General features: G+C 53.4%; 1 protein-coding gene across 1 annotated transcript; it reads right to left on the bottom strand.

Moving 5' to 3' along the window:
* Positions 1-6,897: 6,897 nt before the first annotated feature.
* On the bottom strand, positions 6,898-24,508 carry ENTPD6 (ectonucleoside triphosphate diphosphohydrolase 6). Its single transcript, XM_070381190.1, has 16 exons — positions 24,338-24,508; positions 22,933-23,023; positions 20,015-20,338; positions 18,431-18,507; positions 16,674-16,817; positions 15,719-15,794; positions 15,006-15,041; positions 14,241-14,329; positions 13,363-13,442; positions 12,662-12,726; positions 11,205-11,306; positions 10,007-10,013; positions 9,098-9,231; positions 8,242-8,298; positions 7,236-7,348; positions 6,898-7,143 (listed from the first exon to the last, which is right to left on the bottom strand). Exons 3-16 carry the CDS (start codon positions 20,304-20,306, stop codon positions 7,045-7,047), a joined length of 1,371 nt encoding a protein of 456 aa, XP_070237291.1. The 5' UTR covers positions 20,307-20,338; positions 22,933-23,023; positions 24,338-24,508; the 3' UTR covers positions 6,898-7,044.
* Positions 24,509-26,147: the final 1,639 nt, after the last annotated feature.

Below are 26,147 nucleotides of genomic sequence, written 5' to 3'. Positions count from 1 at the left end.
CATCTTCTTTCAGGACATCTTTCCCCATTACCAGCTTCTCTATGAGTCTGAATTCTGGCCTCTGGAGCCACGCAGGCAGGGCCAGGCTCTGATAAACCTTTCAAGTTGTTTTATTTACTTTTTTTAGACTATGCCATTTGGCTTGCCGGCTCCTAGTTCCCTACCCAGGGATTGAACTTGCACCCTGGGCAATGAAAGCATGGAGTCCCAACCCTTACAGTATTGAAGACAGGGCTGTTGGACCCCTGCCCATCTAAAGCTTCTTTCCAGGACTGTGATGTCATGATTTATAGAACAAAATATATGTCTGGTCTTTGTCCTGTTCCTGGCTCATAGGTGCCCAAACTCTGGGGAGTTTGTAAACATAAGAGCAGCGGGAGCATCTTTTGTTGTATTTGGTCTCTTATCCTCAGTCCTGTTAGCCCCTTCAATCATACTTGAACTTGGGTTAATGAGGTGATTTTTGGCAAGCCTCCAGGTAACCACTGGGGTGGTGGCTGGTTGCTGGGGCAACCAACCAAGTGATTAGAGTGCTCAGGGAGTCTGCCTCTTTTAGGCCCAACCTCTGCGGTGGCGATGGGGGCTGGAAATCAGTGACTTAGTCAACCAAACCTATATAATTAGGCCTCCATAAAAATCTGCAGAGTACGGGGTTCAGAGAGCTCCCAGGGTGATAAGGTGCCAGGAGGGTGGTATGCCCGGGGAGTGTGGGTGCTCCACACCCTCCCCTATGCTCTCCCCTCCTGTCCCTTCCATCTGCCTGTTGGTTTGTATCCTGTGTGATGAACTGGCAATAAGGAGTAAACTGTTCTCCTGAATTCTGTGAGCCTCTCTAGCGAACTACAGAATCTGAGGGTGGGCGTTGTGGGGACGTCTGACTTAGAGCTGGTCGATCGGAAGCACAGGTCCGATCCCAAGTACCTGGACTTGAGAAGGGCCTCTGGAGGGCGGGCGATCGTGTAGGACTGAACCCTTAGCTGCGAGGTCTGGCGCTGTCTCCATCTCTGGGTGGATGGTATCAGATGGAGTTGAATTGCAGGACACCCAGCTGGGCTCAGAGAACTGTCTGGTGGGAAAAGGCCCACCCATCTGGTTTCAGCGTGAGGCACTGACAGCAGATTGAGGGGAGAGTGGAGGGGTAGAAAACAGAGTTTTCTCTATGAGGATGAACCCTCTTCACAGTTCATGGTCTCCAAACAAGGCATTTAAAAACAGCTTTACCAGAAATTGCACACCCAAGTGTGGCTTCTCACAGTGCTTACCTTGGGAGATGTGGTATTTATACTACTGACCTGTGATGACTCTGGACACTTTCTGAAAATTCCTTTAGGGAATCACCTCATGACTTTATTGCCACCCTTGATTTTATCCCCAAAATGGTATTATCCATTTGCTTTCCAATGATTATGAAATTGTTCTAAAAATCAAATCCACCCCGAAACAATGATTTGTTTTCCTTGAGAGTATTCCAAAGCATGGGCAGGGATACTGAAAGTAATATAAAAATGAAAACTGTATCTTAAAAAAAAACTGTTTTGTTAACTTTTAAAACTCTCTCAGTGGGGGACCCTTTCTAATGATGACACAAAACCCAGAATTCAACAAGCAAGATAAATTGTACAAAAACTGTCATAAATTAGACAAATTTAGGGAATTCCCTGGTGGTCCAGTGGTTAAGACTTGGTGCTTTCACTGCCAGGGCCTGGGTTCAATCCCTGGTCAAGGAACTAAGACCCCATAAGCCATGCAGTATAGCCACAAAAAGAGAGAGAGAGAAATTGGATTCATCTGAATACATTAAAATAGTAAAATTGTGTATTGAAAAAGTACTGTAAAGTAAAAATGTAGTAATATTGATAAAATGGGGGAAATTTGCAGCATATTCTGTCACAATAGCTAATTTCCTTGATATATAAAAGTTTCCTAAAAATCAGCAAGAAAATGACCATAATCTGATAGACAAATTGTCAAGGGACATGAACAGATGTTTCACAGAAAAGGAAATACTCCTAGACATACACATACAAGATGAATGAGATTGGTGCCTAGTGAAATCATCAGTTATCATTTTTACCTGTTAGAATGGCAGAGCAAACAGCCTAGCCAGCGCTGTGTTGGTGAGAGCTCAGGAAGCTGGCACCTGACTGCCAGTGGAGTTGTAGGGAAATTTGGCAGAATAGTCACAATTTAAAACGTTCTTGGCCTGCAGAGGAAAGCAAACCATCCACAAAACAAAACGGCAGCCTACTGAAGGGAAGGAAGTATTTACAAATCATATATCTGATAAGGGGCTAATATCCAAATTATATAAAGAATTCATACAGCTCAATAGCAAAAAAACAAGCAATCTGATTAAAAATGGGCAGAGGATCTGAATAGACATTTTGCCAAAGAAGAGATACAGATACCCAACCGACACAGAAAAAGATGCTCAATATCACTCACCATCAGGAAAATGCAAATCAAAACTACAATGAGATATCATCTCACACTTGTCAGAAAGGCTATCATCAAAAGCCAAGAGTTAAGTACTGGCGAGGATGTGGAGAAGGGGAACTTTTGGGCCCTGTTGGTGGGAATATAAATTGGTGCATTCACCATGGAAAATAATATGAAGTTTCCTTTTAAGGAAAATAGAACTACCACATGATGCAGAAATTCCACTTTGGGGACTATATCCAAAGGAAATGAAATCATTAATTAGAAAAGATACATGCACCCTGACATTCATAGCAGCATTATTTACAATAGTCAAGATATGAAAGCAACCTAGATGTCCATCAACAGATGAAAGGATAAAGATGTGGTTTATGTATGTAATGGAATATGACTCAGCCATAAGAAAGAATTAAATCTTGCCATTTTCAACATGGATGAACCTAAAGAACATCATGCTAAGTGAAATAAGTCAGATAGAGAAAGACAAGTACTGTAAAATCACACAAAATGAAGGTCGCTCAGCTATGTCTGACTCTTTGTGACCCCATGGACTACACAGTCCCTGGAATTCTTCAGGCCAGAATACTGGAGTGGGTAGCCTTTCCCTTCTCCAGGAGATCTTCCCAATGCAGGGATCGAATCCAGGTCTCCCACATTACAGGCCAATTCTTTACCAGCTGAGCCCCAAAGGAAGCCCAAGAATACTGGAGTGGGTAGCCTATCCCTTCTCCAGGGGATCTTCCTGACCCAGGAATCGAACCAGGGTCTCCTGCATTACAGGCAGATTCTTTACCAACTGAGGTATCACACACGTGGAATCTAAAAAACAGAAGTCATCAAAACAGACATCAGACTGCTGGTTTCCAGAGGTCAGGAGTAGTGGGGAGCATGAAATAGATCAGAAGGTAGATTTCCAGTTATAAAAGCCCTGGGGATGTAGTATACAGAACGGTGACCATAGTTAACAATACCGCATTGCTTGTTTGAAAGCTAAGAAGAAAGCTGAGCGCTGAAGAATTGATGCTTTTGAAACTTGGTGTTGGAGAAGACTCTTGAGAGCTCCTTGGACTGCATCTTTGCAGTTGTGTCTCCTGATCCAACCAGTACATCCTAAAGGAGACCAGTCCTGGGTGTTCATTGGAAGGACTGATGCTGAGGCTGAAACCCCAGTACTTTGGGCACCTCATGCAAAGAGTTGACTCATTGGAAAAGACCCTGATGCTGGGAGGGATTGGGGGCAGGAGGAGAAGGGGACGACAGAGGATGAGATGGCTGGATGGCATCACTGACTCGATGGACCTGAGTCTGGGTGAACTCCGGGAGTTGGTGATGGACAGGGAGGCCTGGCGTGCTGCGATTCATGGGGTCACAGAGTCGGACACGACTGAGCGACTGAACTGAACTGAAGAGGGTAGGTATCACAAGAAAAAGTATTCTGTAACTGTGTATGGTGACTGCTATGTTAACTAGACTTATGTATGCTATGTATGTTAACTAGACTTACTGTGATCATCCCACAACATATACATTATGTTGTAGAGGGAAGCTAATCCAGTTATACATCAACTGAACCTCAATTAGGAAAAGAACAGCTCAAGACTGTCTTGGCTGGGGAACCCATTCCTACGTGAGGTGGGGAAAGAGCAGTAGGCAAGCCCTAGGAAGCATTTTGAGTGAAGTCCTTCCCAGAGCTCTTCTAGGGGTTCTCAGAACTATCTTCTGGAGAGTGTAGCTTCTTAAGGACTTGGCTCCCAACAGGGCCCTGATCTTCACGGGTGCTTGTCACTCAAGCAGTTCTCTGGATTGGCAAGGCTGCCCCTTCAAACAGTCCATTTCTCTCTCTCAAGACTTGTCCCGGCTCTTCAGGAGGGTGGAGAAGATAGATTCCCAACTCCACGCAACAGCCTCTCAGAACCCGACCCTAGAGGGCAACCCCTCAGTGAGCCACCTAAGACCACAGAGCTCAAGGCATATTTCCTATTTTCTCGATGTTTAACCCTGTGAGGATGAAGGAGAAGTAAGTGGAATGATTCTGAGTATTCAGAGGGTACATTTCATGTTAGGGAGAAAGATTCATTTTTTTTTTCTAATTTCTGTCAATCCAAGCCTCTCCACCACCATTCAATTTAAGCAGCAATTTATCTCTTAAACTCCTTATTAAAATACGCTTCTGAGAAGCACCCTAAAACAAAGCACATTCGCATGTTGCTGCCGTTGGGTCTGCAGTGTCAGGCTTGTTCACGCATGTGTGCAGGAGTGCAAGCTGGATGCCGTGGGGTCTTGTCATGCAGATGGGGTGGCTATTCTGAATGAGCGCGGGAAGGTGGGCGTGGGACCAGTGGGGCAGGACACGTGGGTGGGAACCTCTTACCTGTGTGCATCACCCACGACGTGCTGGGATGTGCATTGTGTGGCTATTTTTGAAAAAGCAAGAGCCTGCTTTATTATCACAAAGACAGTGAATGACTTGCATAGTCTGCTCAGCTCAAAAACGTTCCATGACTTATTTGGGACTCTCTTGGGAGACGGCCAGTTGTTTACTTTTTCAGACCTGAGATCACCGACCTATAAATGGACCAAATCAATTTTCACTTTGGCCTTCGTGCATTTTTGATCCCTGGCCTCCGGAGTCCGCACAGTAGCTAAGCTGCTATCATGGAAGGAAGGGGCTGGGAGGCCTGCCAAGGTGGGGGTGCAGGATGGGGGGAGCAGGTTTTCATTTCCTTGTCAAGCAGATCCTCAGGCTTCAGTCCTGAGGTGGCTTTTTGTCTGGGGAAAGCATCTCCCCACTGTCTTTTCCTGCCGTGCCCAGACACAGACCTCTGTCCCCCACCTCAAGGTTGACACTTCGGTGAACCCACTGGGCAGAGGGCAGTTGGCTCCGGTTTTCAGCGTCTGTGTTCCGATGGCCTGCCCCCAGCCCTCTGGAGTTGGGGATGTGGTGACCCCCCATCTAGTCAGGCCCCCCGGGGAAGGATGCAGACTCCCCGTATCTGTCCTGCAGGCTCAAGTCTTCTCAGGTTTCACACCTGTCTCTCTCTCCTGGTCCTTCCCACTCAGAGGTCAGGGCTCCGTCCCTGTATGCCTGACAAGTGGGCTTATGCAGCAGTCACGCCACTCTGGACCCTTGCAGCCCTAGGAGGGGTTGGTCTGGTCTTTGTCCGGGCTGTGACCCCCTTCTCCTGGTCCTTGATTAAAACCAGATCCTCACTAGACACACTGCAGCTGGAGGTCAGTACCCGCTCCAGACCACTCAGCCCTGGAAGTGATGAGCCCACAGATGTCACAGTCCAGAGGGTGCTCTGCTCTGCTGGACCCCAGAAAAGCCTGGACCTCCACAGGCCTACCCCGGACAGGGGACACCAGGAGTGCCCAGCGGGGCCTGTGTGTGTCCTGCTGCTGCTGTCTCCCCAAGAGGCACTGACAGGACTTTAATCCTGCCATTACGCACCAACCACGGGGGCAGGTTTTTGTTTCAACTTTGGTGAACGGGAACATCAGGTGCCCAATGTGGGCGCTGGGGGTGGAGGGACAGAGCTGATGCTCACCAAGAAGAATCAGAGGAGCTGAAACCCTGGAAAACCCTTTATTTCAAGTGGAACACATGAGGTTCAGCTTATTTCGAGAACTGTACATTCACCACAGGAGCAGCTGTGGGCCTGGGGCCCACAGAGCCCTGTGCCCGGCTCAGCCAGCACCCCGTGAGCCCATGGGGGCTGGGCCGCTAGAGGGTGGATCCAGGGCTGTGGCCGGGTGGACATTGCTTGGAGGCCAACGGCTCAGGCAGCGATACATCCAGTGGGCTCAGCACAGAGCTTCTGTGTGAGCACTCGGCACCACACAGACATCACTCACACACACGCGTGCGGCTCAGGACACAGATTCTGTGTGAGCGCTTGGCACCACACAGATGTCACACAAAGACACACACTCTTCACAGCAGTGCACACTCACATTCAGACACACATACACATACGGCTCAGGACACAGCTTCTGCATGAGCACTTGGCACCACACAGACACACACACACACGGCTCAGGACACAGCTTCTGCGTGAGTGCTTGGCACCACACAGACACACACACACTCTTCACAGCAGCGCACACTCACATTCAGGACCCTCGAGGAGCCCGGGCAGGTGGGCCATGGAGAGGCATCCCCTTCAGCCCCCCTGCCCCATGCTCAGTGCCAACCCAACAGCTGAGCCTGAGCCCCCTGAGGACGCGGCTTCTGGATGACGTCACAGTCCACACCCCGGGGGATGCCAGGCCCACTGGCCGGGGGGGACGCCCGCTGGAGAGCAGCACAGAACAAGACTCCTGTCAAAGGCTGCATGTCACAGCCACCCCAGGCCTGAGATGGGACAGTGTGGATGGCAGCGGGGCCGCCCTGGCCTCAGCCTGCGCCCCCTGCCCCGTCTGGACACCGTCCACCTGGAGCCAAAGCCTGGGCTGCGTTCCAGTGCACCCAGGGGCTGGTGTGTGCGGCCATGGGGAGGAGGGTCCCGGCTGGCGCCGTGGCCCCCATACCGCAAGTCAGGGGTCCCAAAGGGGCCTGCTCTCGCAGAGCCTGTGCTTCTGTGGGAATGGCCGGCAACTCAGTGGCTACGAGGCGGGGCTCTTGTGTCGGCTCAGGGAATCGATGTAATGAAAAGTGGCGCCCAGAGCCCAGCTGGTCTCCACGTTGTCGATCTTCCGGGTCAGCTTGAAGAGACAAGCAGGGAGAGGAGCACGTGTGTGGGGAAGACGGGCACGTGCTCTTGAGGGGCAGGGAGGGGGCACCCCAGGGTCCCTACCTTCAGCACTTTGTCCCCCGGGAAGCCGAGCTCCTGGAGCAGCAAGCTGACGTAGGTGAGGTCCAGGCACAGGAAGGGGCTGGGTGGCGGCCGGGTCTCTGCCGTCCGGCACACTGAGGGGGACACGGCTCCTGGGTGTGGGCACGGGCCCAGGCTGCCTAGTTCCACCCATGCAGGGCACCACCCCCTAGGCCCTATGCCGCCCAGGGCCTCCCTGCTGGTCAGAGCCCAGGACCAGCAGGGACTTGAGGTCAACCCAGGGTCTACTACCCACCCTGGCTCTGTCTCCACCCGGTGACCCCAGCCACCTCTCCTGGGTGTGGACCCCAGCCTCCTGAGGACTGGAAACACCCTCAAAGCTGATGAGAGAGAGCAACCCACCCCTCTTAGCGAGGACAGACAAACCACCCATAGCCTCTGCTCAGAGCCTTCTCCCGCTGGTGTCCAGGAGACAAACCCAGAAGTGAGGAGAACGATGGAAAAGAAGCCTTTCTGGGGGCAGGGAGAGGGGAAGGAGGTCGTTCGATGGAGAAATACAGAGTTAACTCCTTGGACCTGCAACTGGGAAAGGGACTCAGGGTGGAACTGCTACAAGCGGCCTGCACACCTGCCAGTGGGGAGTGAGGAGGGAAGGGTGGGCAACCCACACCCGGCCACACCCTAGGGGGACGGATCTTGGTCCCCCTCTCTGGGCTCTGCTGTGCAGGGGTCCCTGGCAACTGTGAATCTGCTGGGACACTTTGGGGGCTTGAGGTTACCCTAGCCAAAGAGAGTCAGAAAAAGTGAAATCAGGGGAGTCCACGCCTCACACCCCAGGACTAAAACCCTTGCCCCTACCGCTCAGGCCACACAAGGCGTGGTGGGCTGGGGTCCAGCTGGCTCGGTGGCCCCTCACACGCTCACACCCCTGAAGGCTTGTCTGGGCGACAGGCAGGAGCTGAAGAGAAATTCCGGGGCCAGGGCCTGCCTCGAGCCCAGGATGGTGTCCTGCCTCCAGGCCACTCACCATACTTGGCCGCTATCTCAAAGTCTTCAACGACAAGGCTGCCTCCCTTCTCCGCATCTGTGGATGAGACCAAGTGCCCCGTTGGCACCAGGGCTGCAGAGCAGAGACAGCACTGAGGCCCTGGGGCCCACGCACCCGAGGGGAGAGGTCCAGAGGTGGACGGCTGCATGTCTGGGCATCAGAGAGTAAGGATGAGGTGCCCTGGCTCCGCTGGAAGGGCAGCTGCTAGGATGCCCCAGAGAGAGGGACCTGGGCCCAGGTGAGGGGTCACCTTCCCCCATTCCAGCCTTGTCCTGCTGGCCGTCATCCACGGAAGACCCAGCAGCATAGCCAACCTGCTGGCCTCTGTTTCTCCAGGGCGATTTTCTATGCACACTAATGTTTCATCCTCGCCATCAATAACATTCTGACACCCTTAATCTATCTTATCAAAAGACATTTCCAGTCCTGACCCAGTGAAGTGACCTCATGACCCTCTCGAGATTTTCTAGCGGGTCTGACGAGCACCGGTCCCAGACTCCCAATGCCGTCTTCTGCCCTGATGGCACTCGCAGGTCAGGAAGGGGTCAGGGTGACACATATAAGCTCCTGAGGGTGGTCTGAGGACTGGGTGCCAGCCTGGGTGCCAGCAGCTGAGGGTTTGAGAATCACAACAGGTGAGAGGAGAATGAACCAACAGCCAGGAAGCCTTCCTGCACTAAGCAGCTCAGAGAACTGAATTATTTATAAAAGGGGCCTAGTACTCTCTACTCACGACAGGTCCCTGCCCTCCCACCACCCTGATGTGACTGGCGGGCCCTCTGCCAGAGGTCCCACACTCCAGGCCCCCACATAGCAAACCCGGCCCCACCCTTACCTATGAGGCCCACATTTGCGGCAAGGTCGTAATAGTAGGAAAAGGCATAGAATTCCACATCCTTCACTTCCTCTGTCCTGTGCACTTTGTTTCGGAGGATCTCAGACACTCGGCGGGCACACAGCTGGTAGAGGCTCCCGCTGGGGTGAAGGGAAAGCAGACTCAGCAGTCAGGGGGCTCTGGGCGCCTGACCACATGGCCCAAGGTGGCCAGGACCTGGGGGTGCTCACCAGCAACCTTTCAGGGGCCACGCACTGTGGGCAGGTCAAGGGGAGAAACTGCGAGCACAAAGGTGGCCGGAGGGTGGCCCTGATCCTGAAGGCCAGCAGCCTCAGGCTGGGCTCCTGGTACTGCCCTGACACAGCCCAGTGGGTCCACCCCACGCTCGCCCTGCCTGCCCTGGGCTCAGCTTGAGTGTGCAGCATCTCACCCATCTCACCAGCCATCTGGGTGGGGCCTGCACCCCCTCCTGTCAGAGAGGAGGGAGCTGGGCCTCAGAGGCAGCTTGCCAAGCTCATGAGACTGGTCATGACACTTGCTCAGAAGTGCGACAAACACAGACTGAGTTAGTGGATGTGGATGGCCCACAGCCCATGCCCAGACCCATTTCTGATCTTGTCCCAGCCCTGCTCCACATCTGACGGCAGCGCTGTCCAGCTTCCCAGTGGCCCCCGAAGCCTCCCCGTCGCCCTTTGGGTCTCATTTCCCTGCCTTCTCCCTGCTCTGACCCTCAGACCTCCTCCTCCTCCTGTCCCCCTGCCCTCTCCCTGCTCTGACCCTCACACTGCCTCCTCCTTGCTCCTTAAATGCAGCAGCCAGCTCAGGGCCTTTGGTGAGCTGTCCCCTCAGCTTGGAGCTCATTGCCCAGTTCGTCATGTCTCGTCTCTTCCCTGCTTGTCCTTAAACCACGAACCCCCTTCCCAGTCCCCTCCTGTTTATTGCCGGATAATAAAAAATAGAATTTCCTCTCCGTCCTTGGTCCTTGACACAGCTTGTAAAGACTTGTAAGGCTCTGAGTGGTGAGGGTGAGAGGGGTGTCCTGTTATTCTCAATAAGCCCTAATTTTGTGCTAATGAGGTGACTCCCAGTGGGACCCTCAAGGGCTTCAGGATGGGGGCTGGTGGTTAGAGGATTGGGATGTTCAGTGCCCCCTGGAGGGCATGGGCAGAGGGCTGGGGACTGAGTCAGTCACCACCGGCCACTGAGTTGATTAGTCCCTCTGCAAGAAGCCTTGTAAAACACCTTCAGAAAGGGGCTCAGAGAACTTCTGGGTTGGAGACGTGTGTGTGTGTGGGGGAGTACCCTGGGGGGCTCCAGGTGCACCACCCCCCACACGCCTGCCTTGTGCCTCTCTCCCATCTGTTTCCCAGCTGTCCTTTAGAAGGAACCAGAGACAGGAACGTGTTTCCCAGAGTTCTGTGATCCCTCCCAGTAAATTACTGGATTTGAGGACGGGGTTGTGGGAACCCCTGACTTTTAACAGGTTGGTCAGAGGAACGGGGGCCCAGCACTTGCAAGGGGTGTCAAGGAGGGGGGCTCAGGGTCTCTGCCCTGACTCTGTAAGTCAGTGTTAGAACTGAGCTGAATCACAGGATACCCACTGGTGGCAGAAAGCTGGGTGGTAAGGGGAATACCCCACATTTGAGGTCAGAAGTGCTGTCTGTGGAAACAGTCCCATCAGTGGCATGTCCAGGTTGGACACGGTATCTCAGTAACCCTTTCAGAAGAAACTCAGAGCACAGAGCAATGGGCGCTGTGGTGAGACAGGCCGGGGGCTCCTTGGCCTCTCCCGTCCTTGCTGGAGCACGGGCCAGGGTGGCATGGTCCACAGCCGGGCCTGGCTGTCAGCTTGAGGCCGGGGGATGTCCAGGCCCTTCCTCACTGGGGCCTGCTGGGAAACCTGGCCTCTGGAGGAGCATCTGGCAGCAGACAGGGAGGCCCGTGCAGGGAGCCCGCGGGAGGCAGGAGCTCCAGAGCTGAGTCTTATCTCACAGGCTAGTACAGGCCAGTCTGTGAAGGAGGCTGGACAGGCTCCCTGCTTCTCTCAGGTGCTGAGGGGTAAGGGGCTGCCATCGACCCTCCCAAGCCACCCGCCTCCATGCCATACCTGCCTCCTGTCCTGCAATCCTGTACGTCACTTCAGCATGCTCCCACTCTCCTCTGAAACCAGCAGACAGACAGGGGCTGACCAGCTCCTGTCCATCCTCAGCTGAAAGAAGAGAGGAGGTGAAGAGCACTGGCTGCAGCGGAGCCAAGACGAGTCCCATGGAGGGCGGCCCATGGCACTGAGGGCCTCAGAGGGTCAAGGGAACACGCTTCCTTCCTACCGTGAGGATGAACCTCTGGGAGCACTCCAGGTCAGCGGCAGGAGGGCAGAAACCCCAGCAAAGCCACTCCCAGCTCACCGCCAAGAAGGGGCTTCGAGGTTCTAGGTGATGGAGCGGGGGGTGGGGCCAGGAGCCATGGCGGGTGCCTGCTCACCAGGAGCCTGTGCCACTGGGCCCATGACCGGCAGAGGAAGGGTGGTGGCTGGCCTCCAGGGCCCCAGCCCTCAGGGACACACCTGCTGGCCTCCCACTGAGCACGCCCCCATCCTTGGCTGATTCTGGTCTGAGCCCTCCTGCACCAGCGGAACGGCCCCCACGGGACCCCAGGGACCCCAGCAGGGGTGCCACTGCCTGTGAAGGCAGGTGATAAAAAAGACTGCTGTCTGCACCTGCTCAGTCCGGTGTGTGGTCTGCTGAGTGACGACAGCTCACAAGGCAGGAGCTGCCATCACGCTTTGGGGAGAAACATGGTCCCCTGCTGCTCTGAAGGGGGGTGGTGCAGGAGGGACAGGACCCTGAGGCTGGTGCAGACGGGCAAGCGGGTGCCTGCCGTCCTCCGCTGACTAACGGATGTTTTCTAGACCAGAACAAGGCTGCAGGTGTTTGTGAGACACGGACAGGGTTTGGGTTTGCAACAAAGGGGACACTGTTAGAAGTTTAAACGGCAGGATCTGAAATAAAGGAGCTGAAGCGGGACGTGTGTGGAAGAGGATTCCAGGGGAACACGTGTGGGCTTGTGCACATCTGACCAAGGCCTCTGGGGGGACAGGCTGAGGTGGCCTCAGAGCAGGGCCCTGGCCCGCCTTGGGTACACGGTTCCCTAAATATCCCAGGAGCTCAAGTGCCTGCTGGCAATGTCTGGCTTGTCTGAGCCAAGTGCGTCAGGATGGGATGACATGGAGAGGGCCTGGGAGCAGACACAGGCTTTGTCCCCAAACGCCACACCTGGAGGAAGGTCAAGCCCGTTCCAAGTTCCCTCCATGCAGGAGAATGCAGGGCATGTTCTCAGGAGCCGCCCCATGGTAAATCCTTATAAACAAGCCGATGCTGATGGTGTGTGTTTCTTAGGTTCCTAAGACACTCTCTCTTAGTGATTCAGACACCACTTCACTAGCCATCTTTCCTTAAAAAGTAACTGGGGAGGTCCTCAGGGGCCCCCAACAAGGTCTACGGGCACACTCTCAGAGGCTCCCAAATCCTGTTGCCAGAAGGGCTCTGGACACTGCACCCCACTCACCAGGCTTCCCCTCCTCGCCTCCCAGGACCGCCAGTCTCGCCGACATCAAGCCAAGCCCCAGGTAGCTGTGGAGAGAGTGCCCTGGTGAGGAGAGGCCGCCCGGAGGCCCAGGTGCTGCCTTGCACACGTCCAGTGGGTGTGTCCACTGGACCCAAGGGGGTGGGGGGGGGGGGCTGGGGCTGGGAGGAGCAGCGGCCTCCTGCTTCTCCCAGGAGCGCCTCAGCTGAACAAGCCAAGACCCTTCCTCGGCGGAGCTCAACCAGGAGCTGTGGACACTGAGGAGAGTGACAGGCAGGCCTCCACCTTCACAGTGCGGACAGGCCTTGTGGAAAGAAGCTACTCAAGGTGTCAGTGGCAAGAAGATGACCCAGAAAACCCCTGCACAATCCACAGGCTCTTCCCCACTTCCCCAAAAGCGTCTTCCGAAGCAGAACAGAATACATACAAAAGAAGAAATACTGCAGCAGAATTTTAAAAGGAGGAAAAGGGAAGGAGGGGGGAGGGGTGGCCACAGGGGGAGGGGGAAGGCAGGGGGAAGGGGAGGCCACAGGTGAAGGGGAGGACAGGGGGAGGAGGAGCCCACAGGGGGGTCCACGGCAGGGTCCGGGGACTGAGTCTGTGGACAGCGCTCTGGTCACTCCCCGGGGGAGGCCTGCAGTGGTAAGCTGAGCCCCTGTCCACTCTTAGTCCTGAGGACGCACCTGTAGGAGTAGAGCCTGTAGGTCCTGTTAAACACCTGGAGGGATGTGAGGAAGCTGGGCGGTGAGGTTTGAAGGGTGCCCTGGGAAGAACACAGGATTAGCACTCCTTTCCTGCTGGCCTTTCTAGAAAACCGGCCCCCACCTCCCTCAATTCATTTGAAAGAACAGGGATATGCACAGATGTAGTCAATTAGCTTTTCATCAACTCACAAGCCATGAAACAGCTTAGACCAAGCAATGAAGCACTTGGATTTTTCCTTTTTTGGGGGGGTTGGGGGCAGGGGTGCACCACATGGTACGTGGGATCTCAGCTCCCTGACCAGGGATGGAACCCTCATCCCCTGCAGTGGAAGCATGGAGTCTTAACCACTGGACTGCTAGGGAAGTCCCATGTCTCCCCTCTTTTTGAGTAATATTTATCCATTCTGAGAAGTATGGCCCAACCAGAACAGTTCTGAATATACTTAAGGCTCTTCCATTAAAACTAAAAAAAAAAAAAAAATTAAAACGTGGTGGATGAGGAAAGTACTTTTTAAAAACACCATGCGATGCGATCTTAACTGGAGATGTGTCCATCCTAAAAAGGACTGTGACCCTGTCCCATGTGAGTCAGACTGATGGCCCCTCCCTGGAAGCCCTTGGGGGGCAGGGAGGAACCCATCCCATGCTCCCTGCCCAAAGGGCTCCAGGTAGTATCTGCTAATAGTTTATCACCCCAGAAAAGAGCAAATTCCTAGGTTTTCTAGGCAGAGTTAAAATCAAACTAAGCAGGATTCACTGTGTGTGATGACCCTCAGGAGGGAGGTTGAGCTCACGGGCCTCCAGGGGGCTGCGGCTCCCCAACAGGGCAGGTGGCCTTGGGGGTGGGGGCTGGTTACCTCGAGTCTTGGGAGGAAGGTGATCTGGGTCGACCCCCCGCCTAGGTCCAGCATGCCCACGCTGCCCCTCCCGGGGGTCTTCAGGCTGCCTGCAGCACCGGAAGTAAAATCCACATGGCAATGACAGTTAATAAACAGAATAGCAAAAAAAAGGGGGGGGTGGAGGTCAGAAGCTAGGCCCTTCCACGGAAAGAAGAACAAAACAACAGAGGCTGCAGCCACTTAAAAATCTCCACATGTTTGGGGGAGTGCACGAAGAGCAGCTGCCTGGCGGGGCCTTCATCTGAGCTTTCACCTGGGCTCCAGACCTCCCCCGTTGCACGGCTCTCCACTCCCGGGTGGCAGAGCCTGTAGGCAACTTCCGTCTCGTCCAGTGTCAGAGATTCTGGGCTTGTCCATAATTACAACAGAGGGACAAAAACCCACATCCGGAGAGTCATCTGAGAAAAATGACTCCTGATTCCAAGGACCTATGTTCCTGGTCCCTGGTCTTCCTCCAGCGGGACTTCAATTATAAGGCAATCAGCACTTGCCTCATGTTCAACATTGACTGGGGTGACTCAGGGCTTCTCTCAGGAATGAGGATGGTGCTGCTGCAGGCCACAACCACCCCTAGTACCTGCATCCACAATCTCGGGGCCCGCCACATGCTGGGGTCAGTAACACTGCAAAACCCTGGGGGGTTATTTTAAAGAGCAGAAATGAGGCTCCTGCTCTCAAGACCAAGGTCTGTGAACAGTGGGCTCTGTGATAAAGGGAACCCACCTGTTAAGAAGTTCACGGTGATCCACGCAGAAACACCTGCAGGACAGGGTCACAAAGGGCATCTGAATCACCTGAGAAGCTGTAATTACAGCACCGGGGGCTCATGGCGACTTTCGGATTTCAGGGGCACGAGGAGACCACTTCCCCACTACTCTCAGCCTCTGGATCGGCTACAGGAACGGGCGTCACTCAGAGCCAACAGCGGCTTCTGGCAGACTGCTCTAGAAGATACCACACTAAAAGCCGGAATGCTTGGCCAAATGTCCCATCCTACGCTCCCACTCTTTATCGACTGCCTCTTTTCAGAAGGGGCGGGATGAGAACCAAATGTTCTTTCCTTCCACCCACACAAACTCTTAAGGTCACATTTAGAGTCGAGGCTGGTAAGGAACCTTATTAAGCGATGCTCTTGGAATTAAGGCAACAGCAATGTACTCACACAGCAACTGGGGATTCTCTCTAAATGTTCTTAGAAGAGAGCATTTGTTTTCAGGACTGTGATCTGTGCCAGGCTGGCAGCCAGTCACGAGGAGAATCTAACACTGGCCCCAAGAAGGAGGCTCTGAGACAGTCAGACTGTGGGCGGTGGGTGGGGCAGGGCTGTCACTTCGGTGTCTGTGCCTCCAGGCAGGGAAAGCTCCAGTGAGATGCTGACAGCAGTGCTGCATGCAGCCTGCCTTGAGGGATGGCCTCGCGGCACTTTCGATAATTACCCTCGTCAGTCCCGTTCATGATGGAAACACAGTCATCCCCTACGAGGAATGGCGATGCCTCAAACACTTCTTTCACCTAAATGTAAAGAGAGATGCGTCTTTAACCTTAAGAATCTAAACTCCTAGTCCCCAGTCACTGCCCTGCGTTAGGACAGGACAGGAAGAGCGGGAAGCCCCATGGGGCAGATCCCAGCTCTGGGCCCCCACGCAGACTGGTGGGCACATGCCCAGGGGATGGCCTGGCACAGGGAGGCGGAGGCTGGGAGCAGCTGGCTCCTTCTCCATGTTTTAGCCATGACAGATACACAGAAATCTCAGTACGTCTGCACTTGTGTCCCACAATCTGACTTGAGTGCATGAAGGTAGTTTCTATAAAGGGACCTTGACAGGCCTGCAACAACATCATTTAGCAGCTGGCAGGTGCAGAAACAGCTCGGAGCAGGACTATTTTGCTGAGAACACTTTCCCTGATTCCTGATGGTTAAGACTCCTACAAGCACCTGCCAAAGACAGGCTCCAGGGCCACCTTCAGGAGGTGTAGCGCCTGGGCACAGGCCAATGGCCTGAGCTGTCCCATCTGAGCATCAGACCGAGAGAGGGACCTGTGCTTCCTGCGAGGGTGACCAGCTTGAGCCGAAATTTCAAGAATTCAGGTCCTACTGCCTCAGACACACAGCAAGTCCTTGGATGGAAGGAAGCCCTTCAAATGTATTATTTTTCACACAAATTTGGTCTTTTTATAAAACAGGTTCATTCTAGAAAACATGAATGGCTTTAAACATCTTGAGGAAGAAAGCATCGTTCATCCACAAGCCCTCCACCTAAGGTGACACTGCGAACATGTTGACATGTTTCTTCCTGTGAGACCTTCTCCAGGGGCCTGCTCAGACGTGGATGGATGCTCCACAGTCTCAGTTATCATCAGCCAACCCTTGGGGGAAATGGAGGCACTCACCTTCCTCAGCAACTTCTGAGCCTTTTCTCCTGGCAACAGGCGCAGACCAGCTGTGGCCTTGAGGACCAAGGGGGTGGCCTTCCAGAAGTCAAAGGGGATGTCCTGTTTGGCCACGTCCAGTAGCTCCTGGATCCCCGGGGCGCTCTGTGGACATGGTGGGTAAAGCAGGGTTGGTCCACTCGCAGCGTGGTCACTGTTGCTCCCCACCCTTTAGGCTTTATACATCTGTAAATGTATTTTTTTCCTGATCTTACAAATTGGCAGAAACAGTGACTCAAGTGGTGCTGCCGGGGGCATGGGGCGGACCTGTGGCAGTGGAGTGGACCGGGGTTCTACACGCCCGGCCACCTCGGGCAGTGTCAGGTGAGCTGCAAGGCCTCGGCACACCATGAGAGAATTCTAGGGTCCGTTATGGCCCTAAAACCCATGAAGAGCAACACCAGAGATTCACCTGCACCTGCTGGTATGCTGAGCGCCACACACTGGACCAGGGTGTGTGTGTGTGTGTGTGTGTGTGTGTGACTGGACCAGGGACCATTGTGCATGTGTGTGTGGTGTGTGTCTGTGTATATACACATGTGGGGTGGTGTGTGGTTGTGTATATATGTGTTTATGTATGGTGTGTGTGGCTGTATATATGATGTGGTGTATGTATGGTGTTATGTGTGTGTATGTATACGTGTGTGGCATGTGTATGTGGTGTGTGTATACACGTGTGGGGTGGTGTGTGGTTGTATGCATATGTATATATGTATGGTGTGTGTGGCTGTATATATGGTGTGATATGTGGTGTCATGTGTGTGTATGTATACGTGTGTGGTGTGTGTATGTGGTGTGTGTATACACGTGTGGGGTAGTGTGTGGTTGTGTGTGTGTGTGTGTACATGTCTGTAAATACATGTGTGGGGTGGTGCGTGGTTATGTGTATGTGTATATATGTATGGTGTGTGTGGCTGTATATATGGTGTGATGTAATGTGGTGTCGTTGTGTGCATGTATGTATACATGTGTGGTGTGTGTATGTGGTGTGTGTATACACGTGTGGAGTAGTGTGTGGTTGTGTATGTGTGTGTGTATGTGTGTACATGTCTGTGTAAATACACGTGTGGGGTGGTGCGTGGTTATGTGTATGTGTATATATGTATGGTGTGTGTGGCTGTATATATGGTGTGATGTAATGTGGTGTCGTTGTGTGCATGTATGTATACATGTGTGGTGTGTGTATGTGGTGTGTGTATACATGTGTGGGGTAGATTGTGGTTATGTGTATGTGTATATATGTATGGTGTGTGTGGCTGTATACATGGTGTGATATATGTGTGGTGTCGTGTGCGTGTATGTATACATGTGTGGTGTGTGTATGTGGTGTGTGTATACACATATGGGGTAGACTGTGGTTATGTGTATGTGTATATATGTATGGTGTGTGTGGCTGCATATATGGTGTGATATATGTGTGGTGTCATTGTGTGCGTGTATGTATACATGTGTGGTGTCTGTATATGGGGTGTGTGTATGTGATATGTATGTGGTTGTGTACACATGTGCAGTGTACATGGTGTGGTGTATATATGGGGGGGCCTCCCATGGGTACCAGTGTCCTCCATAGACTCCCTACACTGTGCAGCAACCCAGGCCAGCACAGCAGAGATGCTGCCCTGGGAGGACCACACTGCATCCGAGAGGAAGGGAGTCACTTTAATAAGGCTACAGAAGACAAACTTGATGAGCCAACAGACATGAGAGAAAACTGTTACCTTTTCAACGTCATCAGCATAAGCAGAAAGACCTGGCTTCAGTGCTTTGAAGGTTTCATGGGTCAAGGTGGGAGTTTCTAAGGGAAAATCATATTTTATACAAGGCACAAGTATGAATATAAACACAAATACAGGAATCTCTACAACTATGACGAGCCACACTTTTAAGGCAGACATCTGAAAACAGACCCAGTCTGGCTAAATGAGGAATATCATACTTAGGGTTTTGGCTAGAACTTTTCCTCTTAAAAAAAATGAACCTTATTTATTTACTTAGGCCACACTATGAGGCATGTGGGATCTTAGTTTCCCAAACAGGGATTGAACCCTTGTCCCCTGCATTGGAAGCATGGAATCCAATGCATGCTTAACCACCAGACAGCCAGGGAATCCCCCAAATCAACTTTTCTGACGTATAATTTACATACAAAAAGCCTATCCATTTAAAGTGGTTAAAGTTTAACACAGGTAATTCTTGCTGATTCAACAAGCAGAGGAGCAGGGCAAATGATTTTAAACTAGAAATGTAAAATAATTTTCTTGATTCTAGCATGGACACATTACAGGTTCTAAAGAATATTTCATTCTTCTTTTTAAAAAATTCAGTGTCTTAAATTATTCGGGGCCTTAGCTCACGTGCTTACACCAGGGGAGAGTATTCCCAGGCACGCTGAGGCAGAGCAATGTTATCAAAATACAGACACGAGGAAAGGTCAGGGACAAAATTTTTCTAAGGACATCTCTCCAAAGAAGCTACACCGGAACATGGCTACTAAAGGGTTATCCGCTGACAGGTGTTGCCTTAAACTTAGCTTCAAATCAATTCTGGAGGTAGGCAAAGTCCAGCATATAAACATTTAACTATTGTTAACAAGTTTAAAAATAAAGCAGATGAAAAGTGGAAAAATGTGCCACAAGAGCCTTGGAGGGGCCTCCTGAAGGCACCCGGTGCCTCCAGCTCAGCTAAACACACAGAAGGGTCAGCACAGAAGCAGAGAAGAGGGACCCCCAGATGTGGGAACTGACTCCCCAAGGGGGGGGGGGGACTGGGCAGCAATGGGGGTCTCTCCGTGGGAGAAGCCAAGGGATGAAGATGCCCAGTTCCACCCTCATCCCTCCCCAGCCCCCACCTGGGAAGCAGGCCCATGGGCAATAGCCAGTTCCCCTTTCACTGAAGCCATGGCCATCGGGCACCCTGTCGCTGCCTGGCCCCAGTGGGCAGCTCCGTGTCATTGCTCATGTACCTGACTCTCCTGAACTTGCGGCTCCCACTGGCCTGAACCTGGGGCTACCAGCTGCCTTGAACTCATCCCATGTGACTTCTGGCCTAAGTCATGGTCCCAGGCACCCAACCCGCCAGAGACGCCGGGAGGGGACAGGACACCCCCATACCCTCTGAGATCTCAGCTGCCCTTAGCTGGTCACCAGACGCCAGTGTGAGTGAGGACATCGGGGACTCCTGAGAACCAGCCCTGTCGACAAGCTCCCTGGGGAGTCCCAGGCAGGAGGTCCTGTCCACCCCGAGGGCCGTGCTCTGCAGTGAGATGGAGGGCAGGGGTGTGGTAGGGGCTTTCTGCTCAGTACCTCCAGGCTGCCGGCTGAACTGGAAGACGTGCACACGGGTACCAGTGCTGCCCGCGTCAAACATGATGCCGTAGGCGACCTCAGGTCCGTGGGCGGCCGGCCCCGGGGGACTGAGGGCCTGCTGGCCCCTCCGGGCCCCCGTGGCCGCCTCGGGGATGCCGAGAAAGGCCTGGGTGGCGGAGGCCCAGTGCCACTTGATGTAGGCGACGTAGATGAACAGGCACACGAACAGCCCCAGCAGGTACGCCACCTTCGTCATCCTCAGGTTCCCATTGTTTGGTATTTTTCTCATTTCCTCGTGTGTGGAAGATGGTACTAGAGCAGCTGGTGGGAGGGAGAGGGGCAGGAAAAACACGCTAGGCCCTGTGGTTCCAGGGCCAGTGGGACATTCCTGTGTTCAGGGACAAAATCTGTTCAACCACATTTCTTTCCACAGGGACTTCCCTCGTGGTCCAGTGGCTAAGACTCTGTGCTTCCAATGTGGGGGGCCCAGGTTTGATCCCTGGTCAGGGAACTAGATCCCACATGCTGCAACTAAGACCTGGTGCAGCCAAATAAATAATAATCAATAAATATTAATAACCGTCCTGCAGATTTGCATTTTTCCTGTGGAATCAGAAGCTTCATTTGCTTCTCAGAATGATTCTGGAAGGTGGAATCCCCATGGAAGAGAAGAGGAACTGATATATGTAGACACTAGATAACCTGTCCAAGACCGTTGGTCCTGCTGGTGCTGACCAGGGCCACAGGCCCTAGCCCCATGGTGCCCTCCAGGGGCTGGTCCAGGCAGATGGCTGTGGACTTGGTTCTGTTTTAAAAGCCAAGTGTACACAGTGTCCCTGGACCTTTCATGTAGGGAACAGACATATATCCAGTTCATTCTCCCCAGTCTCACTTTTCCTCCCACGTTGGTAATTTACTTTCCAAAGGTTTAAACTCTGGTCCCTTGGGGACTACAGAACCATAAAAGATCAGAGAAACAGCTCGTTCTGGGAGTTTCATAGCAGATACCCGCTTTCATTCACACGCACATTCCTGCTTGGAAGGAAATCACGCCCATGTGCTTTCAAAGCCCCTGACAAAATAAATTGATTTGGCCCCATTATTTTTGGTTCAGCACACCTCAAAATGGAGGCCTTTGCTCAATGGAGGCACCAGGCGGGAACCAGAGGCTCAGAGGATCAAAAGGGAGGCGCCTGGTTGTCTAGGCTGCCCCTGTCCTCAAGGATGTCCACCATCTCTCTACCTTCACTGCCAGCTGTGGGAGGTAGAGTGGACACCCCAGGAGAGGGAAGACAGCAGTGCTGGCTGGGTGGGAAGCAGGATGTGTGCCCGTGGGCAAGCCCCTGGTCAGGGTGCTGGTCTTACCTGTAAGTGGTGGGGCTCGGTGCTCAGGACACAAAAGACAGTTGGGGAGGAGGACCGGAGAACAGCATGACTGCGCTGGCCGGGGAGGGCGGGGGAGGCCAGGCCTGGACAGCAGGGGGCAGTCTTGGGTGGACTCATGATACCCCCAGGCTGTCTGGGGGAGGACAGACAGAACAGTAGGGGATCCAGTCCTTCAGGCACACCTGGATGGCTGCGGCCCCTGGAGCATGGCCCAAACCTTAGGGGCCCCAGTGCCCCTGTCGGGGGGCGGCTGCCCGGAGGCCTGGGGATGGACGGGAGACAGCATACCCCCTCCCTGAGCTTCTGCAGCTGGGTTCCAGGCTCCTCGGTGCTCTCCCCTCCCACTCTCGAGCAAGCTGCGGTTCCTTTGTGCTTCCCTGCCCTCTGGTGAGAAGAGGCCTCCCTGCAAACAGGCACCAGCCCACTCATCCTGATTTTCCGACCACAACACAAGGCCAGAAACCAGCAGCTGCTCAGCCAACACCTGCAGGTGAAGAAGGCTAGCTGACGCAGCAATTCACCAGGAGGCATGGAAGATGCTTCAGGACCCAGGTGATGGCCATCTGAGATTGGGAATGTTTGGGCAGGACATGGCAGTGACCAGGTTTCCCACATGTGGAGTTTGAAATGATGGCAGGACTTCAGTTGGACACAGAACTGAGCCTTGTGAGAGATGCCAGGTTTGCAGTTGGTGCTTGAACAGCCATCCCCGGGCAGCCAGCTCCACTCAGGAACAGGCCCTTTCAGAGGCTTCCTGTTTTTAGGTTACAGTACCCCAAAGTTTCCTATGGCTAAGTGATCTCTGAAAAAAAGTACTTATAGAGAAAGCTCTAAAGCAGCTATTTCCAAGGATGGTTAGCAAGGACACAAAAGCAAAACTAACATCTTACAACTCTGAAAGTGTTTTATAGAATCCTTTTACATAATCAGTTTTTTTTTCTTTTTAAAAGATAAGAAGGGACTTATTAGAATGCAATTTGTGAAGCTTATAAGCTGGAGGGTGAGAAATGCCATACCCTGAGAACTTACTGGGCTACAGTTTCTAATCAGAGGAAAAGTGGGAAGGCGGAGAACTTCCTGGTCTGTCTTGAGTAGATGTGCTTCCATCATCAGTTCCTCCTTCAGGTTGGGCAGGGGAGCTGTCCTGTCCCTACATGGTCAGGCTAGGTCCAGAAATTATTGTTTTTCTCTGTGTGCAGAGAGCATGTCCTAGGGATAATTAACTCACTGAGCTCACTGTTTTATTGTTTATGAGCAAATTTTACTGTTTTATTGTTTATGAGCAAATTTCATCATGTCCTATGTTAGTATGAGAGCCATAATACACATAATCAGATTAACAGGTAGAATATTACATTTTGAGGCAAAGGCTGCTCTTAATTTGTCTACCCATTTAAAAAACACCACTTTAAACACGCTATGAATATATCTTGTTACCAGAGCCCACAGTGCAGGCACCTATATACCACATGATGACTGACTTCCACACAACAGGACCAATGCCCAGGGATGTCTGTAAACGGACTTGCCTGGGATCACACGGTTGGCACACGGCAAAGCCGAGGAGTTTCAGGCTTCTGAATCCAAATCAAACGTGCTTCATTCATCACTTCCCTGTCCCTGTGAATACAAGACTACTTCAGACAACCAGAAAACACGTGAAATTACATACACATAATCATTAAAGTTACAGGGGGCCTCCCAGGTGGCCCATTGGTAAAGAATCCACCTGCCAATGCCCTGAGACGGGATTCGATGATCTCTGGGTGGGGAAGATCCTCTGGAGGAGGAAATGGTAACCTACTCCAATGTTCTTGCCTGGAAAAATCCCAGGGACAGAGGAGCCTGGTGGGTTGCAGGCCATGGGGTCGCAAAGGGTCAGACATGACTGAGCACAATCATTGAAGTTACACACCAAGTTCAGGGTGGCATAAACAGCAGTCAAACAGAACATAACTCTGAGGGGGGCCTGAGCCAGGAACAGCCATGTCCCCGAGGCCTGAGCCTAAAAGCCAGTTTCATTCCTTGGGGTAAGGGGCTTGTCCAGAGCTAAGACAGCCGCAGGAGGGGCGGGTCACATTTCGGTGACACTACCAACACCTCAGAGGATCACCAAAGAAAACAATTTTCGTTCAGTTTTGCTCTTTAAAGGAGAGTCTAGAATAACAGCTGTTAAGGCAAGGCGGTGGGGAATGAGGACTTGCTGGTGGTGTGGCAGGATCTAACTGCACAAAGGCAAACAGAGGTTTGGCTGAGCTAACCTGGCTCCCAGTTGGCTACGGGACTGGGGTGGGGCTGCATCCCCCTGTCCTGGGTCAGAGAGGAGAGTTTTGGTGTGAAGCAGAGGCAGTGATGTCCCGCCCCATCCCCCGGGCAAGCTTTCTAGGAGCTGGGGACAGGCAGGTCGGAAAACGAGCTTTATCCGATTTAGATCTGTAGGCCAGTTTCTCCAAGGGTAAAGTCCCCCCAAAGGACCGTGCGTGCAAATGACTGCCGCAGATACTGAAAACCTATCCAAAAATTAAAGCGCATAACCAAACACGAATCCTCCTTGTAGGTGTCAATGGGCTTTCCTCCCCTGCTGATCAGGCCCCTGTCGGGTCTTCTGCGCCCGGGCTGGGAGCGGGTCGGCGACGCCGGCTTAATTAATGAAGCGGCAGGCTCCGGGCTCCCCGGGGTGGACACCCGGGCGGTCTTGTCCACCCCCGTGCCAGAACACAGATTGCGCCCCCCAGACATCAGCAGAGCTCAGGGTGCCAGTGACCCTGAGGCCACCTCCAGGCGCTGCCGCCCGGAAACGGGAGTTGCCGGGCGCCGGGTCTGCGCCCCGGAGGCCCCCGATCGGCCCCGTCCCCCGGGCCGAAGCGCACAGTGCCCGGGGAGGTGGGGGGCACGTGCATCCGCACCCCGGGGCGAGCTGGACCCGCCGCTTACCCTTCAGCGCCCTGAGCCCCACCCGCGGAGCGGAGTGCCGGTCCCAGGGGAGCTCGCAGGCCTCCAAGGCCGCTTGCCCGCGGTCCTGCCCCACCGGTGTCAGCGTGGCCTCCACCCCCCGGGTCCGCAGGCGGTGGACCCGGGAACCTCGGCCCCGCCCACGTGTGCCCCGCGTCAGCCTAGTGCGCAGGCGCAGCGTGGTGGCGGGGGGCGGGGCGGCCCAATGCGCAGGCGCAGCGTAGAGGCGGGGGCAGTGGTGCGGGAGGCGGGGCGGCCCACTGCGCAGGCGCTGTGGTCCGGGCTGGTGTAGTCCTGGGTGGTGGGGTTTCGGTTTCGTGGCTCCAGCTCCTGGCTCTTCTCCGCTGCACGGCGGAGCAGGCTTGCGTGGTGCTTGGCCGGAGTCAGCCCTGCAGTCTCACAACCTTGACCAGCTGTGGAAGTTTTGATTTTTCTCGGGTTCCCCCCCACGACGTCTAAAGTCCCTCTTTTCCCTTAAGGTAATTTATAGTAGAAAATGTCACCACAACAGCCAGGCAGTGCCACCAAGGCTCTCCTATCCTGACCCCCATGTTCTTGCCTCTTCCTGGAAGCGGCCCGGGTTCCCTGCTCCTAGGCAGGGCAGTTGTTCATGCAGCCCTGTTTCCTCAGGGTCCTGCTGGCAGGGCTGCCCACGTGTCCCCTCGGCCAGTCTTCTCTCCTGGCCACAGTGCGGCCGGCCTTCCAGCATCTCTTACTGTGGATGTGCACATGTGACAGACGGCACCGGGCCAATGGGGTGTCAATGCGCCCCTTGCAGCCGTGGCCCTGGGAGAACCTTGGTGGTTCCTGAATCCCGGGGTCTTCCTGAGTTTGCTGTGAGACATGGGCAGTTGAGAGTGAGTGGGTGCTGACAGGTGGGGATGTAGGGACAAAAGTACTAAGGCCAGGCCTGGGCAGGGGGCCGCGTTTGCTCACTGCCAGCATCTGGTGGGACACTGGCCTCATTTACCAGGTTGTGTGGCTGAACACCAACTCTGTTTGATCAGCTCCACCTTGGGTTCACAGTGCTACCACTTCCCTGTTCTGGGTGACTGAACTTTAGCCCGCTCACAAGGAATGAACGCCAGCCAGATACGTTCCCATTGTTTTGCCAGGCCTTCAACTGCTGTGAACACTGGAAGACCGCCTTTTGTGTAGATGGTTAAAGGTCACTGAGACCCACCTCTCCCCACAGTCAGATTCTATTTTTAGCTTTGGTCCCTTTCAGTTCCCCTGTACCCATTCGGCAGCAAAGAGTGCAGTTTTGAATGCCTGTGTATGTCACCCACAATAAACTTCATCATTGCTCTATAAAATTGCTGCTTTCTCTTTCAGTCTCGTGGTTCCTTCTCAGGTCAGAAAATACTATTCACTGTCTCAGCCACCCAACACAGGCCAAGCCAGGAAATCTAGTTGTTCAGGCAACACTTAATCAGCACTGTCCCTTGTTCCACCAGTTTGCTGTCGTGATTAATGCTACAGGATCCCCAGGACTATCTCTGTGTACATGTGTGGGTATATCTGTGGGGAAAATGCCCAGAAGAGAAATTGCAATGGTAGAGGATGTGTCTTTTGCCTTTTTTATCCTTTTAAATATTGGATCCATGTGGCTAAATTGGGCTTCCCAGGTGGTGCTAGTGGTAAACAACCTGCTTGCCAGTGCAGGAGACTAAGAGATATAGGTTCACTCCCTGGGTGGGAAAGATCCTCTGGAGGAGGGCACGGCAACCCACTCTAGTATTCTTGCCTGGAGAATCTCATAGACAGAGGAGCCTGGCCGTCTCTGGTCCAT

This window comes from Bos mutus, chromosome 13 (genome assembly GCF_027580195.1).
Source record: "Bos mutus isolate GX-2022 chromosome 13, NWIPB_WYAK_1.1, whole genome shotgun sequence".
NCBI classification, from domain to species: Eukaryota; Metazoa; Chordata; class Mammalia; order Artiodactyla; family Bovidae; genus Bos; species Bos mutus.
Note: the sequence above shows the minus strand (reverse complement) of the source record. Positions and strands in the feature narration are given on the sequence as shown.